Source organism: Strix uralensis, chromosome 13 (assembly GCF_047716275.1).
Source record: "Strix uralensis isolate ZFMK-TIS-50842 chromosome 13, bStrUra1, whole genome shotgun sequence".
Taxonomy (NCBI): Eukaryota; Metazoa; Chordata; class Aves; order Strigiformes; family Strigidae; genus Strix; species Strix uralensis.
This window is the reverse complement of record NC_133984.1, coordinates 20910036-20934403: the sequence shown is the minus strand read 5'-3', so window position 1 is coordinate 20934403 and position 24368 is coordinate 20910036. Positions and strand designations below refer to the sequence as shown.

The 24368-nt window shown below is 43.2% G+C and overlaps 1 protein-coding gene across 1 annotated transcript in view; it reads left to right on the top strand.

The window, feature by feature from the left end:
* MAMLD1 (mastermind like domain containing 1) overlaps window positions 1-24368 on the top strand; it is an 83792-nt gene that overhangs the window by 41214 nt on the left and 18210 nt on the right. The window contains exon 2 of the mRNA XM_074882664.1: window positions 7539-9245. Within this exon, the coding sequence (XP_074738765.1) occupies window positions 7539-9245 (1707 nt within the window). The remainder of the gene's footprint in view (window positions 1-7538; window positions 9246-24368) is intronic.

The window sequence follows — 24368 nt, the reverse complement described above, 5'->3', positions numbered from 1 at the left end:
GCCAGGATTACTTCCTATAATGCATGGTGACTCGTGGGGAAGAAGGCCATGTAGACAAAAGAAAGTGCCAGGTTGGCAGTCACCATTTAAAAGTTCACATATATTCAGCAGTCACACAGGAGACCTGTTGCACTGCAGCAATGTAACAGGGAAGGGGAATTGGTTGTCGCTCTGGAGCAACAGTCCAAGGAAGCAAAGCCACTTGCTGTGGGCTCGGTGATGTACATGAGGTGTCTGTCAGCCCAGATCCAGCTGATGCATACAGGCATGGGAGCAACTGCCCTGTTAGTTCCTATATTTTTGCACTCACAGCAGGGAGCATTGCCACCTTTATTAGGCGAAAGCACACGCCTTGTTTTCTTCTTTCTCTTTTAACACAGCTTGAGGTTCCTGATTTACTGGAGAAGATCACAATAAGTGGTGACAGTAATGGGACAAAGGATCACAGCACACTGCCGTCAAGTCCACTGATGTTTGTTGTACTGATGGGAGATCAAATTCTACAAATGTATCAGTGGTGTTTAGGAGACGTTTTACATGTGCATAGCCTAAGTAGCAACTTCCAATCTATGTTAATATACTTGTTTTAAAGACGGCAGATTTCATATTGCCACTGTAAATTATAAATTGGGAGAAACTGTAGTTCCAGGTAAAAATAATCTACATAATGTATATAAGCTAGCCAATAGCTAATGTCCTTCCATGGTTAAAATGACTGCTTACATCCCCAGTGCCTCTTTCTACGTCCTCCCTTCCAGTTGCCTATTTCCATGAGCGTGATGAATAGAAGGAGATCCACCCCGTGAATTTTCCCTGTTCATAATCCTTTCTCCACTACCACACCTCATTACAAATGGATCTGCCACCTTTCCAGCCTACAAATACCCGACAGACCCCGAAGCAAACTCTACTCTAGTACTTCTTAGCTGAGGAGTTGGGGTATTGCTATTTTTAAGCATAGTGAAACACATCTCTGATAGCTTGGAATCGCAATGTGATCTCTTTCCTGACAATGTGAAGTGACAACTTTACGTCCATCCATGCTGAAATCACTGGAAATCGGAAGGGTCAAACAGCCTAAAGCAGTAGGGAGAATGTGACTTTAGCTTAAGTTTAATCTTAGTACAGAGAAAGTGTATGGTAGTTTTAATTGCATGAACCTCCTTGAGTTTTCCTTGTAGGCTGAGATGTGACTTTGATAAAGCATAATTTATGTTCCTCGTAGTCATGGACTGCTGTGGCTACTCACTGGTCAGCAGGAGGCATTTTTTTCTTGGATTCAGATTTACGATGTGAGTTTCTGTTACTAAACTGCAGCCAGCCTGCACGAATGGAAACTTGCAGATGTGCTAATTGCACTAATGCAGTGCCAGGTTCTGCTGTAGTTAAATGGGATCTTTGCCCATGAGCATTTGGGTTTTGTTGCTCATGTGCAAGCCAGAGTGCTACTGAAAGCAGCATGTCTGATAGTTCAAGCAGGGTTGCAAGTAACTGCTGCCATTTAAAAGGTAGTATGATATCAGATCCACTTTGCAGCCTTCAAACACACAGTCAAATTCATGAACTGTCCTTTAAGTTTAGCAGGACATTAAAATCTGTCTAGAGTGTGGATAAATGAGCAATAGCACAAACCTTTCCAAATTGTGTATTTAAGGCACAGGAGAAAAATTTGTGACGTTTTCTTGTTTTATATGGAAAATTGCCAGTTTCATTTTCTCATTACATGACTGTTTTTGTCAGAACAGATAGAAATGTTTTGGGCTGATGGGCAGATAGCTCTCGCTGAAGCTTGTTGAAGACACAGAGACTGAAGTCTTGATCACTGGATGCTGCAAACAGTTTGCCTCTGGCAAATACATCCAGTTTTGGCAGTGTCTAGTGTTTGAAAGAGACTGAGAGTGATAGATCCTCTGGTCAGCTCAGTTGAGCAGACCTTAGACTCAGGTTTTATACTTTGCAGAGGGGAAAAAAAAGTTTGCAATATACCTTGAAAAAAATGCTGGAAAAAAGACTTCTACTCAGGCTGCTGTGTTGCTCAGCTCTTCCATCAAAATTAAACGTGCTCTCTCTGTCAAAATAATTCAGATATGCCAGATCTTAGCAGCCTGTTGGTGACCTGGATTCTCCATGTTTCTGAGGCACCAGTATCTTGCTCTGAGAGGCTTTGTGCAAACCTGCCACAACATGAGCAAATCCCATTATCTGTGGTGAGACCGATATTTTCCCCAACTGCCCTGTCTCCTTTTACCATCATTTCTCTTCTTCAATCAAACAGAAAAGCCAACACCTGGGATTTCCCAAGAGTTACAAGGGTCTTGAGATTCCCAGTGAACGAAGGTTATCTGACTCCCATTCTGGATATCCCAGTCATGGATCCATAGATTTCATGCTCTTAAATCAAGAGAGTCTCCACTATGATGGTGTGTGCTGGAGCAGGGGGAAGTGGCCTAGCCGCCGAAGTAGAACGCAGCGCAGACTCTACAGACATTGGTTCAAAACGGCAATGTCCCATCGGGCTCAGTTCTCACTTGAAGAAGCTGCGTAGGTGTGGGAATCGCTGCTGTAGGTTGGATCTCTCAATGGCAGTGAGTGGGGTGGGGTGGTTGCAGATCAATAATCAGCACCCTGCGGTTGCTGTAAATCAAGGCTTGAATCTCTGACAGGCTGCAGAAGCCAGGAAGAGGCACAGAAATACCTCGCTTAACGTTTTTCCTCTCTCTCATTTCTGCATTATGTTGACCTAAACAGGAATCTCTGGTTAGATTTGGCTTATTTCTGGCAGAAGGAGGATCATTGCAAGGCGGGAGAAACAAGGCTCTCCTGAGCGAGCTGCAGTGGCTCTTTCCTCCCAGTTACCGTGCAGGCGAAGGAGCAAGTGACGGGTGGAGAATTAACAGGGGCTGGCAGCAGGGCCATGGGGCAGCCTGGCTCACGTGGAGAGCTGGAGTGGCAACTGAGGACAGCTAATGTATTAAGGAAAGGAGGAAGGCCGAGTGTCAGCAAAGCAGGGAGCCAGTCCAGAGGTGGCTGTTCAGTTGGTTATTAAAATCCAATGGAACCATCACAGTTTATTAACAATTTGTTCTCCCTGCTTCAGTTTTTGCTACTTTCAGCCTTCCTTTCTCCCTTCATTGAGAAATAGTAAGTTACTCAAGGCCAGCACCACCTCCTGAGTTTGTAAAGTGCCTGACACAAAAAGTCACCTGAGCGGTCAACTTCAAAGAGCTCAGTCTAGGAGAGGGTGCAGCCAAGGACTAGTTTTGCTTGCTGAGTCCATCTTCTTCCTTGCACAAGAGAAGCCTGTGGAGCACTCTGCCCACACGCAGGGAATTGGTGCTGGGCAAAGAGGTAGCGTGTGACAAATTAGATGTTTGTAACCACAGCTGTATAACTTCCTTGGATGGATCAGGGTAAACAGTTATTATTTATTCTTGTTATACTGCCATTATGAGCTAGCAGCACTACTTGTTTGTAACTTGGGTCTCTCCCGGAAAGACAGCCTGTTGGTTTTGAGAGGACAGTAGTGCTGGGATCATGGCACTCTCACTTCTAAAAGCAAACCTGAGATAATGGAGAACTCATAATTGAATATTACCCGAACTGGAGGGCCTGCCTTTGTTTCCCAGGTATTCCCAAACAGAAGTTAGCCTGTGCATGCTAATGCATTTTAATGAATTTTGACAAGGTCGCAAGAGCCCCTTTGTTGCTTGTCTGCTTTGTCCTTGCTTGCACATATGAATGAAGCTTTCCCATACATAGCCATAGACAGCCTTCAGCCAGCTTAAATGTGTGTGTGTGTGTTATGTGTTTCTAAAATACTTCTATTTGCTTCTCAGGTATTCAGTTTGAAGCAGAGCTGCCCAACATACTAATCAGCAGACAAAGGGGAAGAACATATTTTGGTGCTTTTCTTGTTTTTGTTGAAGCCCTCTCAAAGAAGAGGGGAAAGAGTTGGAATAAATCAGCTCCTTCCTGGAGAATCTGGGGCCAGATGAAGGAAATGGGCAGTAAAAATGTATTTAGTAAGGGAAGGGTCTAGAAAAGGATAGATAGGCTTTAAAGAGATCGTATTGAGATGTCTGAGAGTACTGGATGAATGATCTGCGACAAGCAGCTTCTTGAATTAGTTAGGTCAGGAGCTCCTGGTCCTAAAAGCTGTAGTGGCTCAGCAATGATCTCCTGCCACTGTTGTTGTTAGCGTGTCCGAGTCAGCCAGTGTCCCTGTAATATGACGCTGCATTACTGTCCCTTGCACCGGTCAGGGCTGCCACAGTGTCACGTTCATGGAGAGCAGTCACTGGGAGCTGAGGAGAAGAATGCTGGCTCCTCACAGCCCGCACCAGCACAGAGCATGCTGTGCGGGAGTAACCACCACCTGTGTTTCAGTGGAAAACACCGAAACAAACCTCCCAGCTAGCCTGTCCAGCCCAGGAAGGGACTTCTGTATGTAGCTGATACTTCATACTTAAGTGCCTGGTGAAATACTGTCATCTATTTTTTTCATTTGTGATGTGCTTGATGCAAAGGGCAGATGATACCCAGGTGTCCGTTCTAACCAAAATTACTCTTATGATTTGTTTAGTTGCTTTAAGGACAAGTATCTTTCTCTCTCAAATTTGGGGCTGTAGCCAAATCTCTCTTAAGCAAAAGCAATGCTACTTAATTGTGTGGAGTTACACCTGCCTGTGCGGGGGGAAATTGGTCTTCCGGATTTTACGGTCCTTGTGCAAATATTCACCTGGGAAACAGGAGTCTTGCTTTTCAAGAGAACATGACACCCAACTAATTTCACTGCTTCTTTTACAGCCAGGCTTCTCACAAGGGCTAAGCAACAGCACCCTATTTAAAAATCCTGTCTCAGTTTTGGAATGCCCATGCCATCTGAAAGCTATGGCCTTATTTTATCTGTTTATATCTAGTAATAGTCTTGGGGAAATGGAGTTTTGTTTTCCCATCACATTTACTCCCCAGTGCAACAGTGAAAAAGCTGTTTTTCAAAGTGTTTAGAAAGCCCAAATTTTTCCCCAATAACTCAGAGCATAGGAATGTCCTATGGCAAAAGAAGCACTGGCAAGGACATGCATGCCAGCATGTCAGCTGGCCAAGTATGGGAGATCCCCCACCACTTCCTGCCTGAAGGTTCCCAGGGTGCAACTTGGGAACACACTGTGTTTATTTTGGATGTGTGAAGCCCCTGTAAATATTCTCTATACATGTCTGGGTTTAAATATATGTAGTTATGCTCTACCAACATGTTTCAGCCTACACAGGGCAACATCTGTTGAAACATGCAACTCTGGCTTAGTTTTAGCAAAGAAAATGAAGGAAAACAATTTCATCCATCATTAGACCAACACTTGGGAGAAGATTTAGGCCTTGTTCCATTTCCTAAAGCTAAGCAAATTTTGGCCTCATCAGCCCAGAGGAATAATCAAATCACTGATGCTTCAGCTGTCTCTGGCTGTGATGTAAAGGCAGTCTCTCGCAGAGCAAGGATTCAAAGCCCGCGTAGCACTGCTGACTGGAGAGGGCTGTCAGGTAACCAGAGAATGGTTCAGCATCGGTTCTCGCTTGCCAGTGGTTTGTTGAGTGCAACCACTGTTAAAGCAATGCAACTGCAGGTCACAGGGGAGAAGCACTGATTGCTCTAGTAAGGGATAACTCTTAGAGCGTAAAGGGGGAATATCCATGTAAAAAGATCTCTTTGCCACAATGCCATTCAAAACTGCTGTGTCTTTTGATGGAGGGAGGGTGAGCTCCTAGAACCTGAAAAGCAGCTCTCCATAGTATACAGACCTGCTTTTCCATCTGCCATGATGACAATGTGCAATTAACTTGTATCCTCTCACTCTCCTCCAAATGTCTGTGTAAGCTGTATACTAGCATGGCAATGTACAATGCTAATCCTAAACTGCATCTGTAGCCTAAGCAGCTGTAGGCACAAATCTGCAATCTTCTCTTTGCCCACCAATTTAGAAATAAGTGATGAGAGAGCATTTGTGTGAGTCCAGCTGAGTAAGCCACCGGGCATCTCTCCCATGTTCCCAGGTCAGAACAATGCACGTTTGTGGTCGATTGCCTGAAGACAGGCTGAATGTATGGGTGGACGTTGGCCATTTGCACAGGGACCTTCATGTGCATATTGCAGAAGGAGCCACACAGGATGTGCCCACCTTGTGCCCTGAAGCCCCCGCACACCCTACGGTGATAGTCCTGTGACACTGTTGTCTCAGAGCACCAAAGCTGCTGGCCATTGCGTAGTGACTCTTAGGCAAAACTGTGATGTGCTTAATAATTAGTGTAAAATTTAGAAGGTTGTCATACCCACCAGAGCCCTGGAGTGGATCTGGTTACACTGGGGTTAGGTGGTGGGGCTTTTTTTGGTGATATGAGCTGTTAGTAGATGTCAATTTTTTTCATGGGACTAGATGACTGGCAGCACTTGCAATCGTCACCCAGAGCTGGAAGAGGCTTTACTGTGAGCCGGCTTAGAGGAACAGTGACTTTCTATGATTTTCCCATTGCTGATTAGATACTTTTCTAAATGCTACCTCCCTTTATTGATAAACAAGGATATAATGCTTATTTCCCTTAACTTGAAGCAGCAATGTTAACGTCTGATTACTCCTATGACATGCAGGTCATGCTTGTTAAAATTGAAAGCCACAGATGATTATATTTGGAAGAGATTGCCATATCACACTGAATTAGTAATAGAAGCGTTGTTTTCAGTTTCACTTCCTTTATATGTACAAGGCAGGTTTTCTTCCCTAAGATTTGTGGATTTACAACTCTACCGTTTCTTGTAGATCAAGATATTTATACAAATGTATTTTGAAGACACTTCCGTTTTTATGAATGAGTTTCAAAAGAACAAAGCCCATACTGCCTTACGCTTAGAAGAATAAACAAAAATTAAGAGGTTTAGCTGTTGCTTACTGTTTCTGAAATCTAAAACATCTGTGATTAGGACTCTTGAAAGTCTGTTTAGATAGATAGTTGAGAATTTGTTCTGTTTTGGTTTGTTTAGAAAGTATGCCCGTTATTTCAGATGTTCTGCCTATAAAAAATGTAAAACAATTTAGTTGTCTCAGGTCTGAATTTAATCTGAGTCACTGGCAGAAGGTCACTAAATTCAGTCCAGGGTTTCATTCAGATCTGCCATTTAGACCTAAAAAATGTTACCATAAAAATGTTGGCATGTTTGTTATGCAGGGAGTATAATGTCTTAATTGAAATGGTACCAGAAACTATTTAAAAAACTTCTATTACAGTTCACATGACAGACAGTATTTTATAGCTCCAACATCTGTTTTAAGGCCAACGTGTGAGATTTAGCCTTTGTCTGACTGTAACTCTCTTGATTTCAGTGAAGTTGTACCCACTTAAATCCTGATCGAATTTGTCTCACATGAGTGGTTTTTTAATTGTATGATTTAATTTTCTTTATCTCCACGCCAGTGTTACAGTATGGAGCTTCAGACATGTTAGAATAAGGTCAATAACAGATCCTTTCTTCTTCCTTTTTATTTTCACAGTTACAGGGATCCATTAAAAGAAAGCTGGAAGATGATAGCTCTCCTGCCTCCAGTGGCATGCCTGATGTCATTTTCCCAAACGACAGTAAAAGACTTTGTCTTGACGATGTAAACCTTGCCATGGGCCAAGGTGCCAATCCCAATGTGGCATGTCCAGAAATGCAAAGTCCTCCATTCTCCACCAGTCACAGCGCTTCTTCCCTGGGAGTTGCAGGTCACTCAGTGCTCCTCGAAAACAATCACATGAATGGCGGTGGCATTGGTTCCCCGTTTTCAGTGCCACCCAACACGGAAATAAATCAGAAGGGGTCAATAGGAGGGCAAAACAATAACATTGTCCACTATGATGAGAAAGGAAACAGCTTACAGTCAGTGGACCAAGAGCTGCAAGATCTGTTGGAAGAGCTGACAAAAATGCCTGATCCTTCTCCCAATGACCTGGATCTAGAGAAGATTTTGTGCAGCAAGGCTGAAGAGCCACTTGGGCTGAGTCATGCTCAACCAAGCATAAGTACCACTCCAAAGTCCTCCCCACAGACTTCCCACTTGGAGAACCATGTTACTAACAAAGATTTTTCTCCGGGCTGCAATCCAACCAGTGGAGGATCTCCTCAGATGAGACCATCATCTGCTGGAGCTAACTTCCAAGTTCCTCCCTCAAACAAAGCTGCTGCATCACCCATCTCTACAGCAGCTCAGAGCAAGAACCAGCCACCACCTATGCTTCCAGTACCCTTACCCAACATACCTGGTTCCAACTGGCACGCTCAGCAGCTAAAGCAGCTGGCAGCTAGCAAGCAGGTGTCTAGTACTAAGCAGCAAGTACAGACTCCCAGCTGGCCAACTATGTCTCCTCCTGGTCTCTCTCCGCCTTACAGGGCAGGATCTTCCCCCCACCATCAACCTTTCAGTCCTCAAAATGTTATGGTGTCTGGCATGCCTGCTAATAATTTACCAGGAAACAACATTCAGAGTCCTCAAAACACTCTGCTTTCAAGCATGACTTCCAGCAGCACCCCATCCAATGGCCCCTCTCCTCCTTATGGGTCTGAGAAGCTCTCCAGTCCAGCTCTGAACCAGCAGCCCTTCAGCCCGCAGAGCTCCATGCTGCCCACCCTGACAGCAGGCAGCTTACCAGCCAACAACATTAAAAGTCCACAGAACAACTTGGTTGCCAGCATGGCCTCCACAAATACTGGACCTTCTCCACCGTACAGGCCCGAAAAGCTGTCGAGCCCAGCTCTGCATCAGCAGCCCTTCAGTCCTCAAGGTACATTAATCTCTAACATCACTCCCACCAGCACCCCCACAAATATGCAGAGCTCGCTTTTTAAATCAATGACTACAAACCAGTCCAAAAATATGAACATAATTATGCAGCAGCCATCCAGTAGCTTACAGCCAGGTCTGGTGAATGAGAGCCCTGTTAGCCAAGAGCAGTTTTCTTTCAATAACACCAAACCACTGTCTCACTTTGCCTCAGAGTCAGCTACTCAAAAGATGTCACCTCTGACAGCAGGACAAGGGCAGCAGTCCCTCATTCACTATCTCCAGCAGCAGCAGCAGCAGCAGGCAGCTCCAGCCACGCAGCAGTCCCAGCAGGCTAACAACAGCCAGTTTCTCCAGCAGCAGTTTCGACAGCTGATACAGCCACATCGGATGCAGAGACACATGCAGCCTGCCACACTGCCATCTCAAAGCAGACAGGTGAGAACGTCTCTTCTGTCTTATAGGGCTTATGTGAAAATATTGACTGATTTATTATTTTTACTTTCCTTTGTGTTTCAAATGTGATGTCGCTAAACTTCTGGGGTGTGCGCAGTGTACGCATGGACAAGGCAATAACAACATTCTGGTGTTATCAGAGTAACTTTATTTCTTCAGTTGAAATGTACTGTAATTCCACCATGCATTGTCTCTGCTAGCCCAGTGGAGAACTTTGTGCTATTAGGCAAAACACATTTCATACCACCAAAATAAATTATTTTATATGTATAGGTGATTTTCTTACTTAGCTTCTATTGTAAGCTGTAGGACGTTCCTGTAACATGTTTCCCATCATCCTTTTAGTGGGATTTTTTTTTTTTTTCTTAGTGTCCTTCAATAAATTAACCTCTGTGTTATGCTTCTGAGGCTAGAAAAGATCGGGTGGGGTAAGAACTGAAGTTAAAATATGACTCCTTCATGGACAGCAGGTCAAACAGTACAGCTCCCGAATAGCAAAGAAGCAGACTTGAAATACCTGTTACTAGCATGTGCCAGAAGCAATGCCCTGCTTTGGATGAGGGCCATTCCCCACCCTTTGTTGATCTGCGATACTAACCAAAAATGCGGCTGGCAGGAGTGAGACACAGCTCTGATTTCTCTCCAGCAACCTTCTCCCTGAGACTCAAGGAGAGGTGCAAAGCACTATCTGCTACTACCCCAGATAAGAGAGGCTTACTGTGAACGGGGACTTCAGAGCAAGGAAGGGCTTGGGACTAGTCTGAGAGCAGTCTGGGTGTAAGGAATAAATAACTATCTTTTCGTTAGGAAGAATAGTAGGAATCATTGAACCTCACCACCAAAGCCATGTACCTTGCTAGGCTGAACCAGCACCCTGGAAGCAGAATCCTTCAAGCCGCTTAGCTGTGCACACAGGCACTCCATCAACTCCTCGTGAAGGATTGGAACACTTTTCACCCAGCAAACCAGAGACTGATCCCTGAAGCTCAGCTAGGATCTGCTCAAGAGCGTGGTGCTTAGCTGGGGAATACCCTCCAGAGCCTGGGTTTCTTTGCTCTTCTTCCCTGCTGAGTGACTGGTTCTTATAAAGGTAGATTTCTTCGGTGTAGGTGGCTTGGTTTAACCTTGTCCTATGATAGCAATGAGAAATAAGGGAATAGTTACTGAAAGTCAGCTTCTTAGTGGTAAATCAATGAGGTGCATTTCTACTGTGCCACTTTAGGACTGACTCACTCTTTTCCAAGTTGTGCACACTCCGTACTCCTTTGCTTTGACACAGCAGCTTGAAACAGACAGCTGGGAAGGACTTGCTGAATTTTCTTATCCAAATCAAAACCATGTAACAGTATGGCATATATAGTTTACTTTAAAGGGTTATCAATATAAGGCCCCTAATTCACCAAAGGCTTGAAGCAATTCTGTTGCTTGAAGCACTTGAGGAACCTGTTTGTGTTCAGTGGGACCTGAACTAAGCACAAAGTAGAGGGTCTTGCTGGCTTGGGAACTAGGAGTATGGATGGACGTACGATTGAAAGTAAGTTGCTGCAGCTTTATGAATTACTGCCCATCAGCAGGTTTATTCTGGAGGCAGTGTGGGTGAAGAATACATTCACGGTGTTTCACTGCGTCTCAGATGATGGCTAGTAAGTTGTTAACTGCAGTAACATGATTGCTTTTGATCATATGTCCATAACCTTTGAGCATTTTTTTTTTCTGGCTCCGCCACTGGGTGTGTGGAATTGCCACGTCCCTGTTGGATTCCTGAGGTTTCCTGTGCCCTAGTTTTCCCTACTTTGCATTTTTGTCTTACACCTCTGAACCCCCTACATTATTGATTAGCCAAAAAAAAAAAAAAAAAAAGAGCAAAAATTCCTGCAGTGAGTCTCTTTATTTGGCCAAAATAGCCCCTCTTCCAGCAACTTTCCTAGTGCTCTGCCTGTGCTGCATTTTTAGCTGATTCTCACTGTCAGAGAGAGAGTTGTTGTAATTTGGTGGCTATCAGTAAAGATCAAGGACAGTTAAGACAATGATTGCGTTTTACATTTTCAGACTAGTTAGGTAAGCTTATGGTGCCTCCCTCATTTTACAAGTAAGACTTATTACAATAATTATACACCAGATGACAGTGCTTCAGTTTTACAGTCTGTTGAGCTGCTGAAGAAAGATGGTGGATGTTCAGGAATGGAACTTTTTGTTAGGTTTTGATAACTTAACTGCAAATCTCACAGAAGAAAATGGAACCTGAGTGCTGAATTAAAAAAAAAAACATTACATAGAAAAATTAATCTAGGTAGGAAACCTTAAAATTCTGGGATACTTGCTAAGTTTCTTTGAATCTAGATGTAGATCTGTTATTTCTCTGCAATGGATTTCTTATTTACATTGAGACATTGATACTGAAATTTTGGACCTGACTTGCTATGTACCAATTTTACTCCATTATAGTGAAATCGCTCCAGTGACTGGTTTTGATTTCCAACAGTGTACCTGGAGCTGAATTAGAGCTTTGCAGAATTTTCTCCTGAGGCAGGTGATGAATAGGACTTTTCAAGCATAGAGCAGTTGTTTCATTAAAAGGCAAAATGTTAACGATTCAGAAGACAGGGGAGACAACTTCTGCATCTTCAAAAATCAGTAACCTTCTGGTGGAAAAATGCCTTTTTTAGGCTCATTCACAGAAATTTGCTCAAAGAAAAATAACAGCATTCCCTGGAATGTTGTTTAGTGTTTAAAAGTCACCCCATTACTCTGCGTGTGTGTCTGTAAATGTGACTAAAATTTGTAGAAATAAGGCGTAGTACTCTCTTCTTTTGAGCAAGAGGTGCAGCTTTGTACAGAAGAAGAATGTGGATGGTGGCCAGTTGGAGGGAGAACAATAAACCATGAAATTTGATCCTTGTAGCAGGCAGAGCAACACGGGGAAGAGAGCAGTGGCTGAGACATAGATCCAGAGTGAGCTTTTTGCTGTTGTTTTAATGTGTATTAAAGCAAAGACTCCACGTTCCAAAAGCTGAGTTACTACTGGCACCTCACAGCTCTTCCATTTTCCTACTTCATGATACATCTCTTAAGCGTAATCCGTCTGCATCCCAGATCCTGTATTGCCTGGACAACGGGTAGATCTGATAAGGGCTAATCTTTTCCCATCTGAAGCACTATGTCTTTATTGTTGAGCATTGATGGATATTGATTGAGGCACTGACAGTTTGCATTGTGCGATATTGCAAAGCCTGGTGGTGCTAACACTGCTCTTGCGGATATGGGCAGGTTTTCATTTTACTCATGTAGGACTGATGCTTGCTGAGTGAAATTATACTCAAAGGTCTGGACTCGTAAATCCACAATATAAAGATGGTAGTAAATGCCAGAGAGTCCAAGACAGTCTCTGGAACTATCACATGCTGTTTTCTGGGCTTGAGCTTAGCCACTTGACTGTATTGGCTGTTTCTGGGCTCATGGAAAGCTGCATTTGCCCAGGCAGGTTGAATAGTTGGGCATCTCCCTGATTTTCATGTCTAAATACAGTTTGTACTTGCAGATCTCCGATTCTGGCACATCAGAGATATTGGGCCCAATTCTGCCTTCAGCAATGCTGATGCAGGATCCCTGCTTCCAGAAGAGCTCTTTTTTTACTCCCACCCATATACGAACAGACACAGGTCTTTGCGAACAGAAAGGAGGGTTCCCCTGAAGGCAGGAAAATGAGCCGGTGATCTTTGCAGTTTAAGTCAGGATGAATAAAAGAAAACCCTTTGGGTGGCTATTACTTCCCCAAGCCCAAGTTTGAGTTAAAATTTGAGTCTCGGGGAGGAGGGCAGTATTCCCCACTGCTCTGTGTGTAAAATGTTGAAAACCAAACCACTACTTAAAAGGTTGTTTTGTTGGGGGGGATGTAGCTAATAAACAGCTATTGTTTGGGTGGGACACACTGTGCACTTCTGAGCTCCACTTGCACTGTAGGAACCGAATGTGCTATTCTTAGAGCTCTCTGCATTCCTGCTGGCATCCAGATAGTTGTATACTGGATTGTCAGTGAAGGGTATATTTGTTTCAGCTCCATTGCCAAAAATGATGGTAGAGGAAAAATGGTAGGAGAAGAGACAGAGAGAAAAATAATATTATTTGCAGTAAAAAGGGCTGCATTTTACTACATGTGGACTGCATCTGAGATAGTGAAGAACATGCTTGAAGGCTTAAAAAAAAAAACTTTGTAAAGGACTTTACAGTGTTTCTTTAACTGTGGTAAAAGCAGCAATACAGTATCTGAGTTGGCAGAGTAAATTATAGGTTGCAGAGAAACACCAAAACCCCTGAGCTAGATTAAATATACTAGGGGAAAAAAATTAAACAAAAAATCTTGTTTCTGAGCATGAGTTCTCTAAATATAGAAACAAAACTGAAGAAGAAATGCACTGTTATAAAGAGCAAACTGACCCGGAGCTTAGATGTCAAAGGTTAAATAAATATAATGCAATACAAAATACAACTTTTGTTAATATAAACAGAAATGTTAATACCATGGACTGATTCCTGGGTGTCCTATGTTATGTGAAGTTATTTCTGCCTGTGAAAAGTCAGTGCACCGTGACTGTTAGGTGAAACTGTTCTGATTCAGCAGCACTTTATGTTTATAAGCCCTGATGCAGATTGATTAAGAGTTTGGAAGAGCAGAGAACACAGCCCACAGCATCTGAGTACATACAGTCCTTTTGTAAGTACAGGGGAAAATCATGTTTTATTTGGGATTTCCGAGATGTCACAAGGAGTCTTCCTAAGACATAAAGCAACTACAGTATCATGTATTAATAATAAGACCAAAATTACTGGCCAGATTTCATCTGCAGTTTCACACACACCCCCTTTTTCTTTAAGTGTCAAACTTATCTTTAAAGCCACTTTGAATGAAGTTCCATTGGTATTTCCCTCTTCTCTTTTCTCTTCCCTCTTCTCTTCTCTTCTCTTCTCTTCTCTTCTCTTCTCTTCTCTTCTCTTCTCTTCTCTTCTCTTCTCTTCTCTTCTCTTCTCTTCTCTTCCCTTCCCTTCCCTTCCCTTCCCTTCCCTTCCCTTCCCTTCCCTTCCCTTCCCTTCCCTTCCCTTCCCTTCCCTTCCCTTCCCTTCCCTTCCCTTCCCTTCCCTTCCCTTCCCTTCCCTTCCCTTCCCTTCCCTTCCCTTCCCTTCCCTTCCCTTCCCTTCCCTTCCCTTCCCTTCCCTTCCCTTCCCTTCCCTTCCCTTCCCTTCCCTCCCCTCCCCTCCCCTCCCCTCCCCTCCCCTCCCCTCCCCTCCCCTCCCCTCCCCTCCCCTCCTCTCCTCTCCATTTCTTTTTCTTCCCTTTCCTCTCCCCCCTTTTAATTTCTTTTCTTTTTCTTCCCTTTCCCCATCCCTTCTCTTTTCCCCTCCCTTCCCTTTTTTCCTCTGGAAAAAGTTTTAAAAATATTACCTTTTTTTTTTCCTTTTACTAATGCTGTGGAGAAGAAAAACAGATTTGATTTCAAAGGGCAATGGTAGCACAATACCAAAGCAGAGCCTTTGAGAGAATGGAGAGCTTTTGAAGGCAAAGCAACAAGCCCTTCAGCTAATTAAGTGCCTTTGAATAGGTGAATAAAGGAAGCTGATGATGAATCTGGATTACAGAGAGCAATAAGGCTGAGTCTGGTGTTTGACCTCTCCACACATGTAAAAACATCTTCTTGATGTACAGATGGTCATTACTGAATTTATATTTATCTGTACACTTGCAACTGAGGTGGTTTTTTGTTTCAAACTTGGAGATTCTCCCCTCCCTTCTTTCAAGAGAGTCCAAAAGGAGTTTGACTGAAACTATCAGACTGCCATCTTCTCCCTTCCCCTCCCTCCCCTGCAAATAAATAACTTAAGATAAGTTTTGGAAAGTAAGGAGTAAGCTTATGGAAGGAAATGGGCTGTTTGGCCTCAGCATGCCAACAGTTATACAGCATTTTCAGAAGTGCAGTAATCAAGATAAATCTTAGTTCACATCTGATCTTCTTAGCCCATTGGTTTTTAAATTGCATGTGTTTGTCATCTTCTGTAGGTTACAGGTATTCCAAAGCATTTCTCTGTTGTAGTGGAGCCCTTGTAGCCATGTCTTAACCTTCCCAGTTCTTTGGTTTGTATTTTAAGATGTTTACAGACATTGGTATTTCTATCAGCTCTGCCTAATGCCCTCATCATTCCTTCCACTTTAGCTATCTGTTGTGCTGAAAGCACTTTTGGACACCACATAGCACATCATTAGGGGAAGCAATCTGCAGAGGAGAAGCTTGTAAATAGATCAAATCCTTCTGAACACCGTGTGGGGAGCATCCTCCCTCAAAATCACCCTCCTTTTGGATCTGAAATTAATGGGGACACTACATCAAAGTTGCAGCACTTCCCTCGATCCAGCATGGTCTTTCCCTTAGTTATGACCTGTTTAATAAAATGGAAGATGTTCTGCCAGCAATTTAGCTCTTAGGACACAGACAACTCTATGGGAATCTCATGCTGGACAAATTAAAATCCACTTGGAAAGAAAAAAGAGACTTGGGGTACTATAAACACCAGAGAGGGGTGCTGGGAGGTGTTCAAGAAAGTCCTTCTCTTCGTTACCTGCAGGACAATGAAGCGATGTGTGTGCAGGCCAACATGGTATTGTCCAGGGTTTTGGTGGAGAAAGGCAAGAGGAAGTAGTACTCATGTGCTGTGAACACGTAGATGGAAATGTGACTTATCCCAGAGAAATTTAGGACAAGGTGCTGAATTTCAGCCCGAGAGACTTCTTTTGATGAGTTTCCTGGTGCCCAGGTCACAGGCTGTATGTCAGTGCTCTATCCCCCCTCCTCCCCCACGCCTGGCAGGGCCGTACAGCCTCGGGTGAGCGGAGGAGAGTGTGCCATCGCACAGAGGTTCTGCACTAACTCTAAAAAAAAACCCCTTGCTTTTGTGGTTTTGAGCTTTGAGCAACAGACGGTCATTTCCTTCTGCTCTGCAGTGCAGGGTGGGAGAGAACCTCTTCTCTCAAAGGTGTAGGGAAAGTGGTGGTATCGTGCTAAAAAGCGTCTGATTCATGTGATGTGAATCAAATGAATTTTGATGTTCTGACACCCAGTTGTACCAAAACCACTCAGATCCTGCCAGCCTAGGTAGGCAGTTTCTCTTGGGTTTTTTAGGCAGCTTGGTAGCAGTATTCACGTGTTTTCCTGGGCTAAACATTGGCTGAATCAGGCCCCAACTCCAGATTTTCTTGTTTTTCTTTTTTTCAAGTAACTCATTTGCTTCCTTTATTACCACAAAAAACCCACATCCATATGCAGACATCTTTAATTTATAAACAGCTGAGCAAAAGGTTTTGAAAATACATTTTTTTCTCAACTGTGCCCTTAGATGCAATGAAGTTCTAAACTCCATAGGAATCTAGGGAAAGACTCAGCGGCCTTCTCATGACTTCATAATGAATGCCATAATTTCCTTCTGTGTATCATTCTTAAAAATAACAACAGGAATAGTGGTTAGGGGTGGGTAAGACACAGTACTTGCATCCTCACTTACAAGTCAGTGCACCCATAATTCTTATATAGAAAAGGTGTGTTCATGGCCCAGCATGCTGATGAATAGCAATGAGGAAATCGTTTCCATTACCCTATTGTACACCCAGCTCGTTTCATCTGTGCTGTAAATTCCCATTAATATCAGACCATCTTAATTCCATTTTTCCCCACATTTGTGGAAGATAGGTTTGTTCGTTGTCTGTATTTGCTCTATCTTTCTTAGTAAATGGCAGTTTGAGGAGCTTATTTTGAACTAAAAGCAGCCTGGCTTTCAGAAAATGTGCTCACTTCCCTAAAACCATGCCCTTCTTACTACCTCAAATTTGATGCCTACATTAATTATTAATTTTACTACTTTTTGCAGTGGTACTGTGAGAGAGCATGGTTTGTACCCTTGATTTTTGGGGTGGTTTTTACCTAGTGTTGTCTTGTAGGAGTCTAAAATTACATCTGTATTCCACAGGGCAGAAATACTTACAGAACCAAAGTCTAATTTAACAATTAGAATAAAAAACAAACAAATAAATAAGAGAGTCCCTCAGATGCTGTTAAATCATGTGCCTGGCGCCGGACGGCGGTTCAGCAGGGTGGGGTGACTGGAGCAGCCTACTTTGTCCTTCTGCTCCTCTCCTCTGTCATTTCTCCCTCACTGCAGTAAACGCTGCACACAAAATAAAAGTACAAACATGTTTTGTTTCAGATGCAATACCTAGAAATAACTTTCCTGGTAAAATGAACTCAGTCTCTTTTTTCTTTTTCTCTGGGCATTTTGGAGAAATTTCAGTGTGTGGGTGGGGGAAAACAAAGCCGTGGCTGTAAACAGGAACTGATATTGTCTCCACGTCTGAATGGGGAGAGAAACTGAACTGGCCTCGGTGGTTCTCTTGTACATCTGCGAGTCTGGAAACACTGGGATGATTCACAGTTTGCTGATTAATACAGGAGCAAGCAAAATGGTGTGAATTAACGGCCATTACAGAGCTGTGCTGGATGGCAAATATCCCCCTAGAACAAATGATCTTTCACGAAGATTGCTTAGAGGAAGAGGTAATGGGTCTTAAATACAAATTAGAAGCAGTCCCATCAAAGCTGTTAACATTAAGGTTTGAAAGCCAAACACTATTATGAGCTGTCTTCAAAAACTGTACATTTAGGAAGCATATCAGTCTGCCGTGTTGGCTGTGTAATATTTCTGTCTCGAGCACTTTGGACTATTTCAAGCAGCCAGCACTAATAATTGATAGAAATCCACAATCAGAGTGTAGCAGCTCTTCGTAGGGCTTTGAAGGCTAATCACTCAATTACATGTATGTTTTAAAGTTAAATTTTTTATAGCATCTATGAAGGCAAATATTATCATTATCAGTGTGTAATTCTTGAAAGCTCTACTGTTAACAAAAAGTAATTCTATATTACAGTTTAACCCTTTGCATATGGGAATGTTAAGAAGGTAGGAAATACATTACTTCAGCATAAATAATACTTTCTGTATAACCAGCAAAATTATTTAACATAGTGAATGAGTAATGTAAACGTGATACCTTAGATCGGTGTCAGACAGATGCAGATGTGAGTGCAGGTTATGGACAAGCTGTGCTGAGCTATTTTTCCCCATTACAAAACTGATAAGAGACCCGTGAGGAGGGTAAGCCCTGTAATGTAGACAAAATAGTATGATATCCTAAGACATTACATTAACAGCTTGATCTTGTAAAGATTCAAACACACACACCTAAATTTACGCAGTGGGAGGTCATTCCAGGACAACTACAGGAATATTTCTGAGAGCAGAGTGAATCATGTATGTGTATAGTCTTTGTATGCTCAAGAAAGTCCAAAGGTGGAGGAGAAGGATGCAGCAAAGGGCACAGTAATCATTGGCAATGGCATATTAGTGCTACACAAAAAAAGAGAGTTGGAAGCTTTGGTGCATTTGTTCTTACCTCACCTCAAGTTTACATCTGAATTATTTTTGGCTTTTCTGTTCTGTGTGTTGTGTTTTGGTTTGTTTTTTTTTTTTTCTTGAGGGTTAGGACCAGCATTTTGTAAATGTGCCAGACTTTGAATAAGTGTATGTTTTAATCAGTCCAGTGATTATTTGCAGTCCTCCGGGTTTTGTTTTTTAGAGTCATGAATGGCAAAAGCAAAATTTGCCCCTTGCCAGGAAGAAAAGCTGCCCCCTCCTCTCAGGCACAGGAATAACAAAAGCAAATGAGGAAAAAATAAATTTCTTGACAACGACTTTTTCCCTCTCTTTTTCTTTTGTGATTGCAGGCTGCTAATGTTAATGTGTTTCTTCCCTTTCCAGAAAGATGAGGACATGCTATCCTGGGATACCGGTAGTATGTATCCCTGTCATAAACAAATCCATTTCTCTCAGTACTTAAATACTCTTTTGTAAGCTTCTCTTTGCATAATAAATGTGTTTAATATTTCCTTTACTCTCCGGCATTATTAAGTATAAACTGTTACTGTGCTGGATTGAAGGGTAGTTTACACGGCAGTTGTGTTTGGATAGTCTGTTTTCTTTTACCATTGCTCCGAAGGGCGTGTTTAAGCAATGAATGAATGATCGTATGAGCATTATTTTTTTGTTTCGTACAACCCCCTTTTTCTCCTCCTTTCCAGCTCAGTCAGCACACTTTCTGCAGAAGCATTTTAGTTTTCTACGTGGAAATGGGGCGTTTCGTAGAATAGATGCATAACAAGGATGAGATACTTTTTTCTCCTTTCCCTCTTCTCCCAAGAGATACCCTGTGACTTCCTCTATTAGTCCATTAATCGCCGTAGCTCAAAATTCAGTCTGATCAAAGGAGCAGAACTAGGTTGAAAAGTGCAGATTCTGGCAATTGACTTGACTGTTTAGATTCCCTGCTGAGCTCATTTAGAGCTGGAATTAAGCTATTCCTGCTGTATTTTTCGTCCTTGGCTCAGCAATAGTGCTGCGCCTAGCGCCGCACCGGGGAGTGCTGACGGCAGCGCGGCCGTTCCCACATCCCGGACCCAGGCTGCTCTGGAGAGCAGCCTCCAGGATCTAAGGAGCTGAATCTCCCTGTGCCAGGAGAAAGCTGAGTAATCTTGTCTTAGTTTGATAAGAAGGTCTGTGTTTAGATTGCGTTCGTTTTTCGACTGCAGAAAAAGTGGAGAACCTGTTAACTGAAGGTGCCGGAGTCAGTATTGATCATTCTGTGGTTTTTAATTTAAGCATCAGGTTTCTGTCTCTTGCAGCTCTCTGTACCGAGGTTGGGGCACGTGTTATGAGTGGGAAGGAAAGAATTTTTAAAAAGTGTAAACGGGAAATTTGTAAACAACATGAAGTTTCTTGTAAAAGTTTTCTTTACGGCGCAATGACTCACTTAAGGAATACAGTTGTTTTTAATGCTTATTTATATGCAGTTAGAAGCTGGTGCTGCTTTCTCATTAATAGTCTTGTTGGTTCTTGTTTGCTTAAGGCAAAAATGCAGACTGCCCATACCTGTGTTGTTCGCTGCAGATTAAGATCTGATTTTGCAATCCTTACACATCTCAAATTCCTATTGATGTAACCAGGAGTTACAAGTTCTCCAGGAATAGTGCTGGACTCTTGATGTCATTATTTGTGACTCTACAGTTCCCCAAAGTGTGCTAATATTTCTCAAAGAGAGGTAGACTCATTTGATGTGTAAGTTCTTATCTCATTAAAGTGAATTATAGTTACTGAAATGTGAATGGCATTCTATTATCAGAAAATATTATGTATTTAATGGTTTAAGAGTGCTTAAGGTCAGCAAGAACAGAGAAATGCTGATAACATCACCATAGTCTGTGTGATGGTCCTGAAATTGAGTAATCTTTAACTGAAAAAAGTTTTGCTAGACATATCGATGTTTTCCCATAGTTTAGGACTTTGTCTAAAGTTCCTAACATTTATTTATGTTGTATTACTTTAAAAAAAAAAACAAAAAAAAACAAACCACAAAGCCTGACCATTTAATAAGACCCTTTTTTTATTAAGAAAAAATATTGTCAGTGAGGGGGGAAATGGACAAATTTGTTTCATGACCAGACCAAAGGCTGAGCTTTTTTCTACATAGATACATAGGCATATATCTATATGTCTATAAATTTTAATTTTAAAAAGAACTGTGACCTTCATCAGGGACCCCATGTGCAATAAGATTATAAAGGAACTCCTGACTCGGGTGTGCTGCTCCATTCTAGTTTGACACAATATATAAAGCTACTGTGCTCTAGCTTACGGAGGTTTCCTCGTACTTTATAAAGCATCTGTCTGTATGGCAAGCTAAAATCTTGTGCTTTTTTTGTGATTTCTAGTTTTTTCTGCTTATAACAGTATTGAGGTTTTTCATAAGATGAAATGCTCTCTAGCTGCATTTAAAATATACATTTTTGCCTATTTCTGTCTTGATCAAGTCAGAGGGAGGGTACCTACCTGCTGTCTAGATTACTGTCAAACTTAACTGAAAGTGAAGTTGAATTGTACTCTGTTCTCCTAACAGAGCCTATTTTCTCCTTCTGTCTGGGTACTAAAAGGCTTTTACTGCTACACTAACATTTTCCAAATGAAACGTTTTTGCCAATTTCTGAAGAAATAGCAGAACAAGTACCACCTTAGACATGCTGGAAGGAGTCCTGCGCCATGGATTATAAACTGAAACAGTTGGCCAGAATAAGGAATTAAAGTAATCCCTGATATTAGGAACATGAAAATAAGATGACCTTCTATATATGCCCTGTGTGAGTTTCTAACCCAGTTGCACTATAGGCTCCCCTTTATCGCTGTTCCTCCATACCTTTACTGTGCAGAAAACAAAAGACCAGCCGTTCAGCTGGGAAACTGGAACACATGCTTGCAAATATTACAGACTTTAAATGCATTGTATTTTTAACAGTAGTTCGTGATTGGAATGACAGGAAGGAAATGAGCAGAAAACATCCTATTCTATCTCTATATAAAATCTTGCTTGTGAAAGATACAGTTACCACAATAATGATCAGACGCTAATTGATTCATTGTGCTGGGAGACAAGTGCTGAGCGGAGGAGCCAGCGGGGTCATTTTCTTCCTCCGACTCCACTTTGGTTGTTTGCTGAGGAAGGGCAGGAGAGGGTTATAAAGCTGCTGCCACTACATTCAGCGCATGTTTTTCTCAGAAAAGAAGAGACACCGCCAGCCAAGATCTCTTTCCTTTGGAAATTGTGGCTGGGAAGGGCCCCTTTGGCTCGGCAGACAAAGTGGGCAGTCAGACAGCCCCTTTCCTGAATCCCAGGCAGGCACCAGACGGCTGAAGGAAGAGAGGCACCAGGCTGAATTAGATTGCCTCCTGCTTTGGACAGTAAGGCAGAGAGGCAGGCTTAATTGCTTTGCAGCTGTTCATTTTTTCCCCTTCTCCCTCCCCTGCCCTCCTCTCCCTCCTCCCAGCTGACCCCGGCGGCAGCCGCAGCTGTAGCCCCAAGGAAACCTCCCCAACTTGGGGAGAAGTATCTGTCAGCCTTTATACCCTTCCCTCAAGTCCAGCAGCAAATGGGAAGAGAAGTAAAGTATTAAGGAAAAAAAGACTCTTTGGCGTAACCTAGTAATTTGTTGCTTTTTTTTCTGGGTTAGTTTGCACAGGAGTGTCTGATCGCTGCTTGTGGCAAGGGGTGGGCAGGGCCAGGGGACAGGCAGACATCTCTGGTGGCATCCTTTCAGGAGAGGCAGCTGGGTGTCATCGCTGGCAGGTCCTGGCATCCTGTCTGAGGGGACAAACCGAGAGAGCCTTTGAACGAGCCCCCTGCGATGTGGCACTCCCTGCAGCGGGATTTACGAGACATTTGAGATTTCCGCTCTGGAGCTGTGATACCGTTTACGGAGATCTCCCAGACTGCTGCCTGGCAGCGTGAATGTCAGTTGGGGTTGATTTGGTGGTGCTCTCACTGGTGAAAGAGCCTCGACATCAAAATGTTCTTGACCTGACTATTAAAGGAAAAGCTCTTTTGAACCTCAGAGAACTTGCAGGGCTTTCCAGCCCTCAAAAACTGGCTCAGGCCAGGCTTGCAGATTTGCATGTATCTCATAATCCCAAACTGTCTGAACCTCGTGTTTGTCCAGGAAACAGAGTTTGTTTTCTTAATTGCCCTCACTCCATTCCCAGATTTAAAAATTTAAAAAGGTGTTTCTGTGCCTTAGCAATGAGTCTGCAGTCAGCATTCAGCTCACCTGCTTTGCAGAGAGGGGCTTTGCTCGCCTGCTGCTCAGCCAGCCTTCCTGGGTCTGTTCACCTCCAGCAGCAATGTCAAGCTAACCCAATTTTGCAGCTGGTATCGAGTGCCAGAGGCCAGCTTTGTAGATGTCTCTTTAATTCCTGCACTTGCAGAATTTAGTGTATATTTTCCCTCCAGTTCCACTGACTCACACAGTCCTTGGGGGTGGAGGCAGTGGGAGAACAAGAAGGCTATAACCCAGGTCTAATTTACTCATCTGGTAAAGCCAGTCGTCAGTGAGCCTTTCCCCTCTCTGTCCACAAAGATAGTCCCTCTCGGGAGTCTGTTTGGCCTCCCAGTTATAATTATGGCATCAGTAGTTTCATACTTGACTGTCCTCCTAGGCCGACTGCATCTCCTCTGCTGGGGTGTCATGTCTGGGTGATAGCATTAAAACATGAAATGCCCAGTGAGCCGACAGTACGACGCAGGGCATGCAGCCCCGCGCTGCTTGGGAGCACGGGTTGTCATGGCACACTAATCTCTTTATGCGGGACATATTTGCTGCTTATTTTTTATGATATCCTTAACAGCATAAACCAGAACTTGAGGTGGGCACCAGTGCGGGTTTTTGGCACGTTTCTTTTGAGGCACAAAACTCTAATGGGGATCTTGGCTCAGGGCCACTGGAGAGATGGAGGGTGTCATTCCTGGAGAGGTAGAGCAGCTACCAGATGCTTTGGTGGTCAGAGGGATTTGTGTCTGTAAGAAATGGATTTAGAAATAAGGTAAGGTAGCATGTAAGTGACTTCTTTTTGTTTCTAATCTGTTCAATATGCAGCCTACAATAGCTCTGCCAGTTAGATTTGAATTAAAACCGGCTCCACAAGGTACAAAGGCTCTCGAGCCTCATTGCCGAGACCGGAAATCCATTGTGGCGTCCTGATTAGTGCTGGTGAAATCGGAAACCTTTCTTGGGGCAGATAACAATCTCGCAAATGAAAATATAACCTGTTAATCCTGAATTTTAACAAGGATGGTTATGCAACTCCAGACCAGACGCAGGATGCGTCCTATCCATGTGCCCCTTGGTCAGTAAGGGTTTGCTGATCCGGGAGGGGTGGGATTGCACCCTTGCAGTACCCTCTCCCCAAAGCACCCCTGCTTTACACCAGGGCTGTGGCCAGAGGCAGGAGGAGGGGTGCTGGGAGGTGAGGCTCAGTGCAGAAATTGGGGTTCACCTGTTGGGACTGACCCCTCTGAAGCTCTTGGCTGAAGTATCTTACGACGGGGCCTCTATTTAATGTTCCTCCCCATGCCAGTTGCTGCTGCCAGAGGAGGGGTGGTCTGGCTGGGGTCATCCGTGCTTTTTCAGTCCT